The sequence below is a fragment of the Bufo gargarizans genome, chromosome 1 (assembly GCF_014858855.1).
Source record: "Bufo gargarizans isolate SCDJY-AF-19 chromosome 1, ASM1485885v1, whole genome shotgun sequence".
NCBI classification, from domain to species: Eukaryota; Metazoa; Chordata; class Amphibia; order Anura; family Bufonidae; genus Bufo; species Bufo gargarizans.
In genome coordinates this window covers 719,436,256-719,450,650 of record NC_058080.1, presented here as the reverse complement: position 1 = coordinate 719,450,650, position 14,395 = coordinate 719,436,256, and the positions used below count along the sequence as shown (strand labels likewise).

The following is a 14,395-nucleotide window of genomic DNA, read 5'->3' as shown; positions in this document are numbered from 1 at the left end:
GTGTGACGCTGTCAGCGATGTTTATGGATAGATGCGGGAGCGTGGCCCTTATAGTGTGACGCTGTCAGCGATGTTTATGGATAGATGTGTGAGCGTGGCCCTTATAGTGGGACACTGTCAGCGATATTTATGGATAGATGTGGGAGCGTGGCCCTTTATAGTGTGACGCTGTCAGCGATGTTTATGGATAGATGCGGGAGCGTGGCCCTTATAGTGTGACGCTGTCAGCGATGTTTATGGATAGATGTGAGAGCGTGGCCCTTATAGTGGGATGCTGTCAGCGATGTTTATAGATAGATGTGAGAGCGTGGCCCTTATAGTTTGTTGCAGTCTGCTATCCCTAAGGTTGTATACCATGAGTAACTAGCACAAGCATAAAAATGATCTACCATTGTGGAAAGATGGAGCTGCTCCCTGTGTGTTAGTTCACTGTCTGCAAACACTGAGCACATGACATGTGCAAGAGACAGAGCAAGGAGGAGTTTATGGGGGAGGAATATGTAAAAGGTGGGCGGGTCTATGGAGGAGGCGGTATATGTATGAGGGGGCGGGTGCAGGGAGGTGATCTTACACTGTAGAAACCAGGAGCTGCTGATCTGCACTGGGAGCCACAATGCACTGCAGCAGGAAGTGATAGCATACAAAAACAGATATGTACACAGTCTGCTGGGGACTGTAGGAGCCATGCAGCAGTGCAAAAGCTACCTAAAAACATCTTAGGAAGATAGATTTGGCTACTAACAGTGAGTAAGCAGTTTAAAAAAAAAAAATAATTTGATCCCGGACAACCCCTTTAAGGGCTAGAACCCTTGTCATATTCACCCTAATAGAGCTCTATTAGGGTGAATAGGACTTTACACTCTCCCTGCTGCCCTGTGCTTTGTGCAGCCTCTGATCAGCCCCCCAGCCTCTCATGTGCCCCCCAGCCTCTCATGTGCCCCCCAGCCTCTCATGTGCCCCCCAGCCTCTCCCTCTTATCAGCCCCCTCTGGTAACTCAAACCCACCCCCCCCCTCCCCAGTATTAATCATTGGTGGCAGTGGTCAGTGCACCCCCCCCCTCCCTCCCCAGTATTGATCATTGGTGGCAGGGCCCCCCTTCCCCCCCACATCATTGGTGGCAGCAGCAGTTCCGATCGGAGTCCCAGCAGTGTAATGCTGGGGCTCCGATCGGTTACCATGGCAGCCAGGAGTCACGCTACTGAAGTCCTGGCTGCCATGTATGTTAGTGAGCAGCATTATACTCACGTGCGCCGTGGCCGTCGGGCGCTCCTTCTGTCTGTGCGGCGCATTGCTAATGCTTATAGCATTAGCAATGCGCCGCACAGACCTATGAGAAGGAGCGCCCGGCGGCCATGGCGCACGCGAGTATAATGCTGCTCACTAACATACATGGCAGTCAGGACTTCAGAAGCGTGACTCCTGGCTGCCATGGTAACCGATCGGAGCCCCAGCATTACACTGCTGGGACTCCGATCGGAACTGCCGCTCCGTAGTCATATCGCAGTCCGCCGATATAGGCGATATGCACAAAATCCATATCGTGGCACAAATTTATATTGCATATCGCCTATACTGCCCACCCCTACTCTGAAGTACAATAATGGATTGAACTTGGGATCAGGAGATAAATAATGTCATTTATTACTCAACTAAGAAGATTATATCTTTATGCAGTCAATGTTCAAAGGTGAATGTATGTTTTGAGGCAAATTAGTGCTTCACAGAGAGGAGCGACCATTTTTCTCAGCCATGTGGACACATAGGAACATGGGACCAACACAGATGCCTTCAGCTGCCAAGTGCACATGTAACAGGTCAGCCAGTGTCATAGGTACAGAACTGCTGACAGATGCCCTTTAAAAAAAAGCATAGCCACACCTACAGCATAAAGTAGCAATGGAGCTGTGTAAATAGAAAATGGCAGGTTGTGATGTGTTATTGTCACGGTGCCAACCCCTCAGGATAGGGATCTAAATACGGATTCCTTCCACCACCTACACCCATCACACAGACTCTGCGTGCCAGGCTCTCGCCCAGGCTAACACAACCTGAAATTATCTAGTCTCAAATCACTGTGAGAGCAACAAACCTGCCCGTTCCTGCAGACTTCATCCTCAAGTTACTGTGACTTTATAGGGAACCTGTCATCAACTTTATGCTGACCTCACTGAGGGCGGTATAAATTAGTGACAGAAATGCTGATGTCAGCCGTGTGTCACTCATCAGCTAAAAGTCAGTGGTTGCCGAGAACCGGCATCATAATCATTGCAGCCCAGGCCTGGAAAAGAGTCACATCTACCTGAGAAGAGTCCTGGTTATTCATGAAGTCCTGCTCTCCTGCCCATCTGCTGATGGCTGACAGTCTTCTACCTAGTTTTCTCCCTTTCTATCTAGGAGAAAACTGTCAATCAGCAGATGGACGAGGAGAGCAGGAGATTATAATAACCAGGTTTATTGAGATTCTCTCTTATTTCTTCTATGGGAATGCAATTTGTACCAAGCCTCATACTTAAAGAAGAACTTACGCAAAATAATTTATTCTCTGCTCTGTTAGGCATCTTTCACACGGGCGTCATGTTTTTGGCTCAGGTAAGATGCGGGTGCGTCGCGGGAAAATGCGCAGTTTTTTCCCGCGAGTGCAAAACATTGTAATGCGCTTTGCATGCGCGTGAGAAAAATCGGCATGTTTGGTACCCAAACCCGAACTTCACAGAAAATCGGGTTAGGCGTTGTGTAGATTGCATTATTTTTCCCTTATAACATGGTTATAACGGAAAATAATAGCATTCTTAATACAGAATGTATAGTACAATAGGGCTGGAGGGGTTAAAATAAATAAATAATTTACCTCACCTTAATCCACTTGTTCGCGCAGCCGGCTTCTCTTCTGTCTTCTTCTTTGAGGCATAGGACCTTTGATGACGTCACTGCGCTCATCACATGGTCCATCACATGATCTTTTACCATGGTGACGGATCATGTGAGGAACCATGTGATGAGCGTAGTGACGTCACCAAAGGTCCTTTTCCGACTGCACAGCAATAATGAAGACAGAAGAGAAGCCGGGCTGCGCGAACAAGTGGATTAAGGCGAGTTAAATAATAATTATTATTATTATTTATTTATTTTTAACCCCTCCAGCCCTATTGTACTATACATTCTGTATTAAGAATGCTATTACTTTCCCTTATAACCATGTTATAAGGGAAAATAATAATGATTGGGTCCCCATCCCGATAGTCTCCTAGCAACCGTGCGTGAAAATCGCACGGCATCCGCACTTGCATGCGGATGCTTGCGATTTTCATGCAGTCCCATTTACTTCAATGGGGCCTGTGTTGCGTGGAAAACGCACAAAGAGGAGCATGCTGCGATTTTCACGCAACGCACAAGTGAATTCCGGATTCAGTGCGGGTGCAATGCGTTCACCCCCCGTCTGAAAGAGGCCTTAGAAAAGCACACGATGTAATCTGTAGTGAATATAATTTTCTTACCAGTGTCTGTATTTGTGAGCTATCCCCTCCCTTCTGTTTCTCAGTTGCGTCATGTGACTAGCAATCAAGCTTTCCAAACAACACAGCACCTTATGTGTGGACAGGAAGCAAGTTTCTCTATGTATTCCTACGAGAGCCTCACTCTCAGCGCTCAGATGGCCATCTGCTGTCCGCAAAAATGAAGATCCGCTTTTTTTTTTGCGGATTAGATGCTGACCTATTCGCTTCTATGGGGTCCTTTTCTTCCATTCCACGGCTTCGCAAAAGAAATGAAACACATCCTATACTGTCAGTGAAAATCAGGACATGGCCCCATTGAAGTCTATGGGTCCGCAAAAATACTGAATGCTATCAGTTTTTTTTGAGGACATGCTGAACTGTCCGCAAAAAAACGGATCCGCATTTTTGCAGACAGCATACAGCTGTCTGAATGAGCCCTCAGTCTCATAGGAATGAATAGAGAAGTAACTGACTTTCTGTCCTGTGTCAGTTGAAGACACAGCTTAGGATCAGAAGGGAGGTTATAACACAGTCACTGATGAGAAGATTACCTTCACTACAGTTTACATCATGCAGCTTTCTAACAGGTCAGAGAATAATTATTTGCAGGAGTTCTTTAAAGGGGTTGTCTCATCTAAGACTGGTGCGATATCCTACTGATAAACCACCAATGTCAGATAGGGGTGTGATCTGCTCCTATCTCTTGAAAGGGGCCCCCCAAGGTGAACGAGAGAAAAGCACAAAATCATGGCGACACTCCATCACGATAAAAATTGCAGAGTGCTGGATCGGCTATTTCTGGCAGTCCCAGCTCTCCATTCACTTCTATGGGACTTCCAAAAACTGCCGAGTGCAATCACTCAGCTATTTTCAAAACTCCCATAGAAGCGAATGGAAAGCACTCCATGCATGTGCAGTGACTTCTTCTTGGGCTATGTTATAGAGATAGGACCCGCACCTATCCGATACTGGTGACATACCCTTGCAATATGCCACCAATGTCTCGGATGACACAACCCCTTTAAGAGTATTCAAGATAGACGGCATGGGAGGGAAGGTACCCGATTTTATACAGTAATCTGCAGTATGTAATCCAGCATGTGCAGAAACCTGTGGTAACCCTAATGAACCACACACCCGGGCTCTTCTACTGCGACACTACAAATTCAGGACAAACTATATGAAACCTTGCCGGACAGGTCTGCCCTGTTGATGATGCAGTAGCGATTGGCAATATCAATGCAGTAGATTCATTTTTACTGAACCCTCATTTTTGCACTGGGATTAAACCCCTATTCAGCCGCCATGTGGCGCTCTCAGACTTGCCAGAGATATATGTTTTTAACCATTAAGAGCAGGAAAGAAGATTGTGTTCTCGTGGACCTCTTGCAGACTGGGTCAATATTGGCAGCTGCAGGTAATACAGATTAAGGCTCCATTCACACGACCAAATTTTTGCATATCACATGCGGAACATTTTTTGCAGATCGGATATCTGTCAGTTCAACGGAGCCGCAAAAAATGTGGACAGCTCATTGTGTGCGGTCCGCATCCATATGTCCATTGCGCAACCCCACAAAAAAGATTAAACTTGTCATATTCTTGTCCGTTTTGTGGAACAGGCATTGTTACAATGAGTTCGCCAAAAAAAAAGGATGCAACACGATCGTCATCCGTATTTTTTTGCAGATTTGCATTTTGTAGTCATGTGAATGAACCCTTAGTGAAGTTGTGTCTAAACTAGAGTTACATTAGCGGGAATAACACCTTTAAGGTTATTAAAAGATAAATTATTTGTATTAGTGAAATCTGCCAAGAGCCTGATCACATCACCTTTAACAGCCCCCTTCATTCCACTGTCCCTTCCTTTTCCCCCAGACTGTAGCCAATGACTTATTGTTCTGGGTGGAGTAGTGACGTCCAGCACAGCGTTGCAGCCAATCACTATCCTTAAGGGTGTATGGCACAGAAAATTTCAGAAACGGTTTCTTTAAACCATAAATACTGAGTGGTCCTTGTACTAAATCATGTAGATCAAGTAAAAGTGAACTTCTGTTTAATATCTGACATAAGATAACATTGCAGGAAACATCCAATACCAGGAATCTGTAAACTCTGAGGCTGCGCAATCAAAAGTGTATATCTATATACAAACTTCATTGTCTTTGTATATAATTACTTATCCTGTATTATACTCCAGAGCTGCACTCACTATTCTGTTGGTGCAGTCACTGTGTACATACATTACTTATCCTGTACTGATCCTGAGTTTCATCCTGTGTTACACTTCTGAGCTCTCCATAGAGCCTGCTCTGGTGATCTAAATGATGGTAAGAGTAGTTTTATGTATTTACTATGTAGTCAAGTTTTCTTTTTAGAGCAATAGTTTCAGCTGCTCCAGACAGAAAGCTAAGTTCTCCAGGCCTGTACCTTAAAACCCCCTTTTACAGCCAACGTGTGGAGAGAAGACACTTTCAGCAGTCCTTACCCTTCTGTTGGTCCGCCGATGTCGGCTGGGATGACGTCAGAGCCCGTCTGGCCGCTGGCTTTTCCTATGGAGCCATGAATGGACGTGCTCCTCTTCCTTCCTCTTCAGTTGCATCACATAGATGTAGCTGAACAGGAAGAAAGATGGACACCACCGGTCACAATGTCGGAGAAGCCGTCTGCAGCAAGTCGGGAGGTCGTGTGATCTCAGGCAGGATTGCCGAATCGGCGGAACGCTGGAAGGGGGGGGAAGTACTGCTCAGTGTCTTCTCTGCACAGATTTACTGAAATATGCTTTAAATTGTGAGTTACAAATTTCTATAATTATGAAAGATCCATATGGAAAAGTCCCAGCACACAAGTCACAGACGGACAGTAAGCACTGTCATCTCCTACAAAGCCCATGTAAAAGCATCACTTTCATGTCATAAGCATTTTCTTAATATAGGACGATGGCAGGGACGCGGTCTGATGCAATGCTCAGCAGTTAGGTACACAGATTTGCCTCATGCGTACTTTGGAACGAGCCACGATAAATTCAAAGTGCAGAAAGAAAACCAACCTTCCCATCGTTGTCAAACGAGTCGAAGAAAATACCAACACCGTTCCAGGAGTCAGCGGCTCCGTACACATTGCCATCCAGCCCCTGGGAGACCGTGTACCATATAGCCTGAGAGAGAGAGACGACATGTTACAGGGTGTACAACGGGCACAGAACTGCACGGCATCACACAGCCTATCTCTGAACTGTACGGCCAAGGAGGAAACGCAAGCCTAGATTTTGACAGTACTTCACTTCATTTCCGTGTCTTCAGGTCCATCGGCTGCACATCTCCCATAGAACTGAATGGAAGCACTGCTGCTGTGCCACCTGCAACTTGGATGCAACTGGAGGCTGCAGATGCATCAAAGCTACATTGCTTAGAAAACGCACATCCGAAGGCCATTATGGACATCATACAAGGAGGTCCCCCAGATTGAAACACCTCCATTAGCCAACGTGGGGTATGCTCAGGAGTTAAAAAGCTCCTAATGCCCTATATACCCACCAAAGTCACACTGCAGTGGTCCAGAATACTGAGATAGGAGGTCTGCCGGCGAGGTCCACTCTGGTGATGCTCTACCTGCCTTTGTGCCCTGGTCCCAACAGCATGGTCGGCTATTCCCTTCTTTTAGCAGCTCTGGAGGGTTTGACCCTACAGCTCCTTACAGCGTGAGGACCTCACCAACACCTCCTCCTATCTCAGCTTCTTGGCCACCTGTGGAGTCAAATAAAGCCTCATTACATACCAGGCCATCGGCACCGATTCTTCCCCGTCCCGTTACCCGGAAAGTCACTTCTACTTCCCAGTTTTCAAAGCTCGGAGCAATTTTCGTCCAGACGGAGCCTTTCTGGCTCTTCATGGAAGGAGTGATCCGAATCTGGTCTGCGCTGGGGATCGCATCTATAAAAGAAAGCCATTTAAGATTACTGACATTACGACAATTTTTGCACCACTTCATGCAATGAGACGTAGCGGAGGACGCTATTCTGGGGTCTCACAGATACCATTTATACAGGGCAATTATTAATATGATTGGTTGAAAGTAACGTGTAACAGTGCTACCATATTCATTATATTCCAAAAGAAAGAAAGATGGTCCAGCTTCACTGAAAAATACTTGAGGCTTTATTCAATCCCGTGCAGATAAAAACCAACATACAGCAATGCAGAAAATCGACCGGTTTCGGATCACTGTAGATGCGGATCCTTAGTCATGATGTGCATCAGTGGGAAGTGAGGTCGAGACTAAATAGTGAACCACCAAACACAGGTGATCACAATCAGGTACAGGACACACCTCCTGATGACATCCTTCACAGATAAAATGCATAGTAATTAATTAATTACTATGCATTTTATCTGTGAAGGATGTCATCAGGAGGTGTGTCCTGTACCTGATTGTGATCACCTGTGTTTGGTGGTTCACTATTTAGTCTCGACCTCACTTCCCACTGATGCACATCATGACTAAGGATCCGCATCTACAGTGATCCGAAACCGGTCGATTTTCTGCATTGCTGTATGTTGGTTTTTATCTGCACGGGATTGAATAAAGCCTCAAGTATTTTTCAGTGAAGCTGGACCATCTTTCTTTCTTTTGGGATCCGTTGTGCGCCCAAGGTTCAGGGCGAGGTCCGGGCTCCTGGCTTCCTGTGGAAGAGCGCGGCATTTTCCAGTGTTGCTCCATATTCATTATATTGCCCCAATACATCCAAAATATTTTGAGCCTCCAGCTCTATGAAGCCCTATGCATCTCCATGATAACAGACAGCAAACATGCTCTGTACCGTCTGATTCTGAACCCATATTTCCTTTCATCTTTTCCCAACTTTACGCTTACATACAGTCAGGTCCAGAAATATTTGGACAGTGACGCAATCTTCTGGTTTTGGGCTCTGCATGCCGCCACATTGGATTTGAAATGATCAAACAGATGCAATTGAAGTGTACACTTTCAGGATTAATTCAAGGGGTTGAGCAAAAATATCCTGTAAAACGTTTAGGAATTGCAACCATTTTTCTAGAAACGCAAAAACACAAAATGCAATCGCACACTGCAACCAGCACTCTGCCCTGCCTCTATGCTGGATGTTGAATAAGGCATTGGTGTACATTTTGGCCAAAGCGTAATAAGCCACTCACCACGTCAAGGTCGCCTTAATGAGTGGTCCCCAACACTAGTTCCTACCTTCTATGGGCCACGACAGCCACACAAAGTCCAGGGAGCGCAGGGACAGCATGCACGCCAAGCAAACTCTGCTTTTAACCCCGTCCGGTGCCATTACAGCTTTCATCGGATCCAGGGATGCAAGTACCAACATGCATGCTGGGGCCACTATATACTTCTCCTGGAGCCTAATGGCTACTGGTAGGTGCTATATAAAGCAGACTCCGTTTTATACTGACTTTAAAACCAGCCTCCAGGGCAGACTAACTGGTCAGGTGTGCATGACTGCTTGGAGATCGCCACGCCTCCAATATATACTACAAAGAAAAATAAGGCGACCTTGACGTGGTGAGTGGCTTATTACGCTTTGGCCAAAATGTACACCAATGCCTTATTCAACATCCAGCATAGAGGCAGGGCAGAGTGCTGGTTGCAGAGTGCGATTGCATTTGTGTTTTTGCGTTTCTATCTGTATTTCGCCATAGCAATGTGCACCTGCATACAGGGTTCTGCGGGCTGAACACCCCACATGTCCTATTCTTGTCTGTTTTAAGCATTGTTAGAATGGATCCGCAAAAAGAAACGGATCTGCCTAGGTACGGCGCCGATACTGATCTGCCTAGGTACGGCGCCGATACTGATCTGCCTAGGTACGGCGCCGATACTGATCTGCCTAGGTACGGCGCCGATACTGATCTGACTAGGTACGGCGCCGATACTGATCTGACTAGGTACGGCGCCGATACTGATCTGCCTAGGTACGGCGCCGATACTGATCTGACTAGGTACGGCGCCGATACTAATAGCTTTGCAGATTTGTCATTCTGAATGCTAGAAAACTTGGGTAACCAGTAGTAATGGTGGCGTAATTCGTAATCCTATAGTCAAAGGAAAAGCAGAGCGCATGCATGTTAGTGAGGAGGACGGGGAATTCAGGATCTTATGGATAGATGATAAATGCCTCTTGGGAACCCTACCACCATAATCACATCCAAGAAGGCCAGTGGTTCTCCAGTTGTCGTAAAACTACAACTTTCAGCATGCCCTCATGGTCACAGTCTGTGAGGGCACGCTGGGAGCTGTAGTTCTGCCACAGCTGGAGGATCACTGGTTAGAGACCATGCAATAGGTAAAGCATCTGTTAATTCTATACTCCGGCTGCCAGCTATTTAGGCAACCCCTGAGCAGGTTGTGCTAGTCTGCAGCACATAACGTGTGGAGACATCTGTTACTTCAGGTTTCCATCACCATTTCCTACTGACAAAGTTCACCCGAACGCACAGTACAAATATTAGGACACGGTCACAGCTGCAGCAGCGACAAGGCCACATCAGCACGAGGTGCCTTATCAGATAGTGGAGGGGAGACTGAAACCGCGACGTGTCACTCACCCAGGATATTACCAGCACATAACTCACTGGTTCCTGATCTCGATTCTACAGGAAGGCCGTATACTGTGCATGCACAGGGAGATTTACCTTCTAAAATATACCTTGTCCTGACTCGACAGTACAATTAAAAATGCAATTTCAGAATATCAACAATTCTACATTTTCCCAGTAGTAGAAAAGCTCAAAAATAAAAAGTAACAAAAAAGTTGCTGTTATCACTTTCTTTTTCACTTAGAGGAATTTCCTAAGGGTACTTTCACACTTGCGTTTTTCTTTTCCGGTATTGAGTTCCGTCCTAGGGGCTCAGTACCGGAATCAAACTGATCAGTTTTATCCTAATGCATTCTGAATGGAGAGTAATCCGTTCAGGATGCATCAGTTCAGTCTTTTTGACTAATCAGGCAAAAGATAAAACCGCAGCATGCTACGGTTTTATCTCCGGCCAAAAATTCGGAACACTTGCCTGAATTTTTTTTCCATAGGAATGTATTAGTGCCGGATCCCCTTTCACACATCAGTGAATCATGTTCTCCACGGACAGCGCACACACACATCCATTGATTTTAATGTGTTTATTCACAAATCCTTGTAGTTCCACAGACCGTCGGTCAGTGGAAAAACAATGGAGACGTGCACTGCTATGGTCCGTAGTCCGATAGCATTTGTTCTCAGTGGTTTTCACCGACCACTGGTAGGAGATGGAAATCCTAGCAATGCACGTGGAGGGAAAAAACTGGACACACGGGCCAACAACAGACCCTTCACGGACATCACTGTCTCGTCATGGACGTCCTCACAGACACGGACGTGTCAGAAACCTTAGAGAAAGTTCTCATGGAGCAGATTTGCTGCCAAAATCTCTTAGGTTACGGCAACATGGCCACAAACAAATCGGAAAATTTAGCGGCTGGTCAGAAGCTACCTCCTACTCAATGGTGGTCATTTACACTGGCGAGGAAAACATCTCATTTAGGCCTCATGCACTCGACAGTATTATTTCACGGTCCGCAAAATGGGGTTCCGTTGTTCCGTGATCCGTTTTTGTTTCCATGTGTCTTCCTTGATTTTTGGAGGATCGCCAGACATGAAGGAAAGTGAAAAAAAATCTAAGTCAAGTTTGCCTTGCAAATGATAGGGAAAAAAAAAAAAAAACGGACACGGATGTGGATGACAATCTTGTGTGCATCAGTGTTTTTTCACAGACCCATTGACTTGAATGGGTCCGCGAACCGTTGTCCGTGAAAAAAATAGGACAGGATCATATTTTTTTGACGGACTGAAAACACGGATCACGGACGCAGGATGACAAACTGTGCATTATCCGAGTTTTCAACGGACCCAATGAAAGTTAATGGGTCCGCAGAAAATCACGGAAATCTGAACAACGGACACGGAACACAACAACGGTCGTGTGCATGAGTCCTTATGAAGGGTCTCGAGGCCTTGTCATAAATTGCTAGGTGCACTGATAACCGTCTGTGCATCTGAAGTAAAAACGGACCCTGACTGAATAGTTTTCAGAGTGAAAACTTTTACTCACTTTTCCAGGACGGTAAAAATGTGTCGGGCCCGATGTCCCGATCACCGTCACTCCCAAATGGTGAGCAAGGTGCAAAAATGCCCATGCGACAAAATACTGTTCAAAGAGTCGGAAAACAGGGAATTGCAACTTTTTTTTATGCCAAAAAACAGCGGAGCTCCCATTGTAAATGACCCCAATGTATTTTGCCCTGTCCCACCGACGTCAATGAGGAACGGGGCTAAAATACGCTTCGCAGAAGTGACCAACTATAAAGCAAATACCGAAAACGGCGTAGTAAAAACGCGTCCATGTGCATGAGGGTAAATATGTCTCATCGCTGTAGGTGGCATTTCAGATACGAATAACGCCGCATGGAAATGTCGTTTCATGCGGCGGAATGGAGTACACTGCTTCTTCTTTTTTTTGACACATGATCATAGCCTCACATGCATCCGAGGGGATTTTTTTCTGCATAGATCTCAGATTAATTCTGCACCGAATCTGCTGCGTGTGAATTGACCCACATTGCTCTGACTTTTGCTCCATCAAAACGCCAGTTTGACACTTGAAACAATCACCAGATTATCAAAAGATTACGGAATATCCTATGCCGGATTACAAGGATTTCACTGTATTTCTCATGGCGGAAAGTTTGCTACAATTGTATCCAGTCTACGGCAGGGATCAGAAACCTCCGGCACTCCAGCTGTTGCAAAACTACAACTCCCAGCATGCTCCTTTCATTACTGTGGGAGTTCAGAGAACAGCCAAGCAAGTGTGCATGATGGGAGATGTAGTTCCACAAACACCTGGAGTGCCGGAGGTTGCTGACCCCCATGCCCTACGGTATGCTTCTGAAACTTTTGTGTCCCTTTAGGCTGGCCTTGCCTGTGGCTACTTGTAAAGTCCCAGATTAATCCCCGGTAAGGACGAGCGAACTTCTGTTTCAAGTTCGGCGTACAAGGTTCGGGTTATCTAAGAATTCCGTTAGGGTCCATGGTTGCGGAATCCATAACGGAATTCTTAGACAATCCAACGACTTACCGCAGGACCTTCGGCCGTCACCCAGCTTTCCTGGAGACCCTGAACGGTGAGGTGACGCAGGAGCAGGGGTATGTGCAGCATTTGACAGGATGACAGGGAAGCTGGCCGACCCCCTGCCTGTGAGCTGGGACCGCAGCAGAGGGTTGTCACCCAGCTTTCCTGCGTACAGATAGGATTTGGGGTCTCTCTTTACGGGTTCTTTATGTTTTAGGGGTGACTAGCAGCCACTTACCGTACACTGAGAGGCTGTAAGTGGCTGGAGAGTTGGAAAACAAGTTCTGCAACTAACCCTTCAAATATGTGGCCCCCCAGGGTATGCTTTCTGGTACTTACTGCCAGTGTGGACCCAGAATGGGACGGTCCCATCCCCCTGCACCAGGTAGGGACCCTTGAAGCTGTACTTATACTCGAACCGGCGGTGCGGAGGCGTCTGCTCCCCCTCAGCCCGGGCACAGCTCAGCGAGGAGAGGATTAGGAACCAGCAGAGCCCGGTTACAGCTCGGAGATGCTGCCGCTGAATGGACATCGCCATCTTGGATAAAGCTGACGTAGCGGCGACCGGAGAGAACCCGCAGAGCCAACAGGGCGCTTTCCGATTGGCCGAAGGCTAGACCGGTGGGCGTGGTCAACCGCGTTGCCAAGCCGATCGCACAGTGAAGCTACGCTACCAGGTGCTGTGCGGTCCTCCAGGCTTAGGGGTCGCTATGAGAAGCGCAGCCCGGCGTCTGCCAACCGTGTAGCGGTACATTTTGGACTAGGTAGAGGTGTCTTAAAGGGGCAGTACAGCCAGGTAGTAATAGTTGTTCTCTGTTGTCAGCCTTTTCATGCTGGTGACAGGCTGATGGTTGTATTTATCAATGGAAAGAAAGTCTAGAAAAATGGAAGAGCAAAGATATATTAACATTAGGGACACTAAACAGAACACCTAATCCCACCCAGTCCCCTAAATGCCCCCACATAGTAATTATTTCCCCTTTATACCAACACACAGTAGTTATGGCAGCATTGTGACCCCCTTCACAGATTATGCCCAGATATGAACCCCCTTATAGTAGTTATGCCCAGCTGTGCCCCCCTCATAGTAGTTATGCCCAGCTGTGCCCCCCTCACAGGCAGCAAAAAAATATATATAAACTCCCCATACTCACCTAGTTCCCAGCAGCAGCAGCAGATGATACACAGAGCTCCCGGCTGCCCAGACCTGCAGTGTGGAGCGCAGACAGGAGGAGGAATGATGGAGCAGGGATCAGAGGACATCAGACAGACAGCTGCCAGAAAGCCGGACATACCTCCCCCATACCGGGACAGCCACTGAAATCCGGGATGGTTGGGAGGTATGCATTACACCTACATACCTCCCAACTTGTAGACTTGATACTATCAGTTTTTTTTTTCCACTAAGCCAGACCTCTTCCCAATCCCACCCAGTCCCCTTAGTGCCCCATACTGAGTAGTTATGTCCCCTTAGTGCCCCCACACACAGTAGTTATGCCCCCTTACATTGTGCCCCCTTTACAGTATATCAGTAAAGCCTGTGAAACACAGTGACTCTGCTGTTCCCAGCAGCAGGCGCCATCATGCAGCGAGCCCCTAAGGAGCCAATGAGTGGTAGTGGCCCTGATGAGGTGTCAGACCTTTTCTCCCTGGGGATCTGTGCAGTGGAAATGTATTTTAAAGAATGAGGCCAGAAGTGAATGTACAACAGTCTCTTTTTACTAAGTGCAACTTAGAACTTCAGGTACAC

The 14,395-nt window shown here is 46.8% G+C and overlaps 1 protein-coding gene across 1 annotated transcript in view; it reads right to left on the bottom strand.

Moving 5' to 3' along the window:
- LMAN1 (lectin, mannose binding 1) overlaps nt 1–13,225 on the bottom strand; it is a 34,166-nt gene extending 20,941 nt beyond the window's left edge. The window contains exons 1-3 of the mRNA XM_044276342.1: nt 12,985–13,225; nt 7,273–7,427; nt 6,545–6,652 (exon numbers count right to left, since the gene is read on the bottom strand). Of these exons, the coding sequence (XP_044132277.1) occupies nt 6,545–6,652; nt 7,273–7,427; nt 12,985–13,183 (462 nt within the window). The 5' untranslated portion in view covers nt 13,184–13,225. The remainder of the gene's footprint in view (nt 1–6,544; nt 6,653–7,272; nt 7,428–12,984) is intronic.
- Between the last annotated feature and the right edge of the window lie 1,170 nt (nt 13,226–14,395).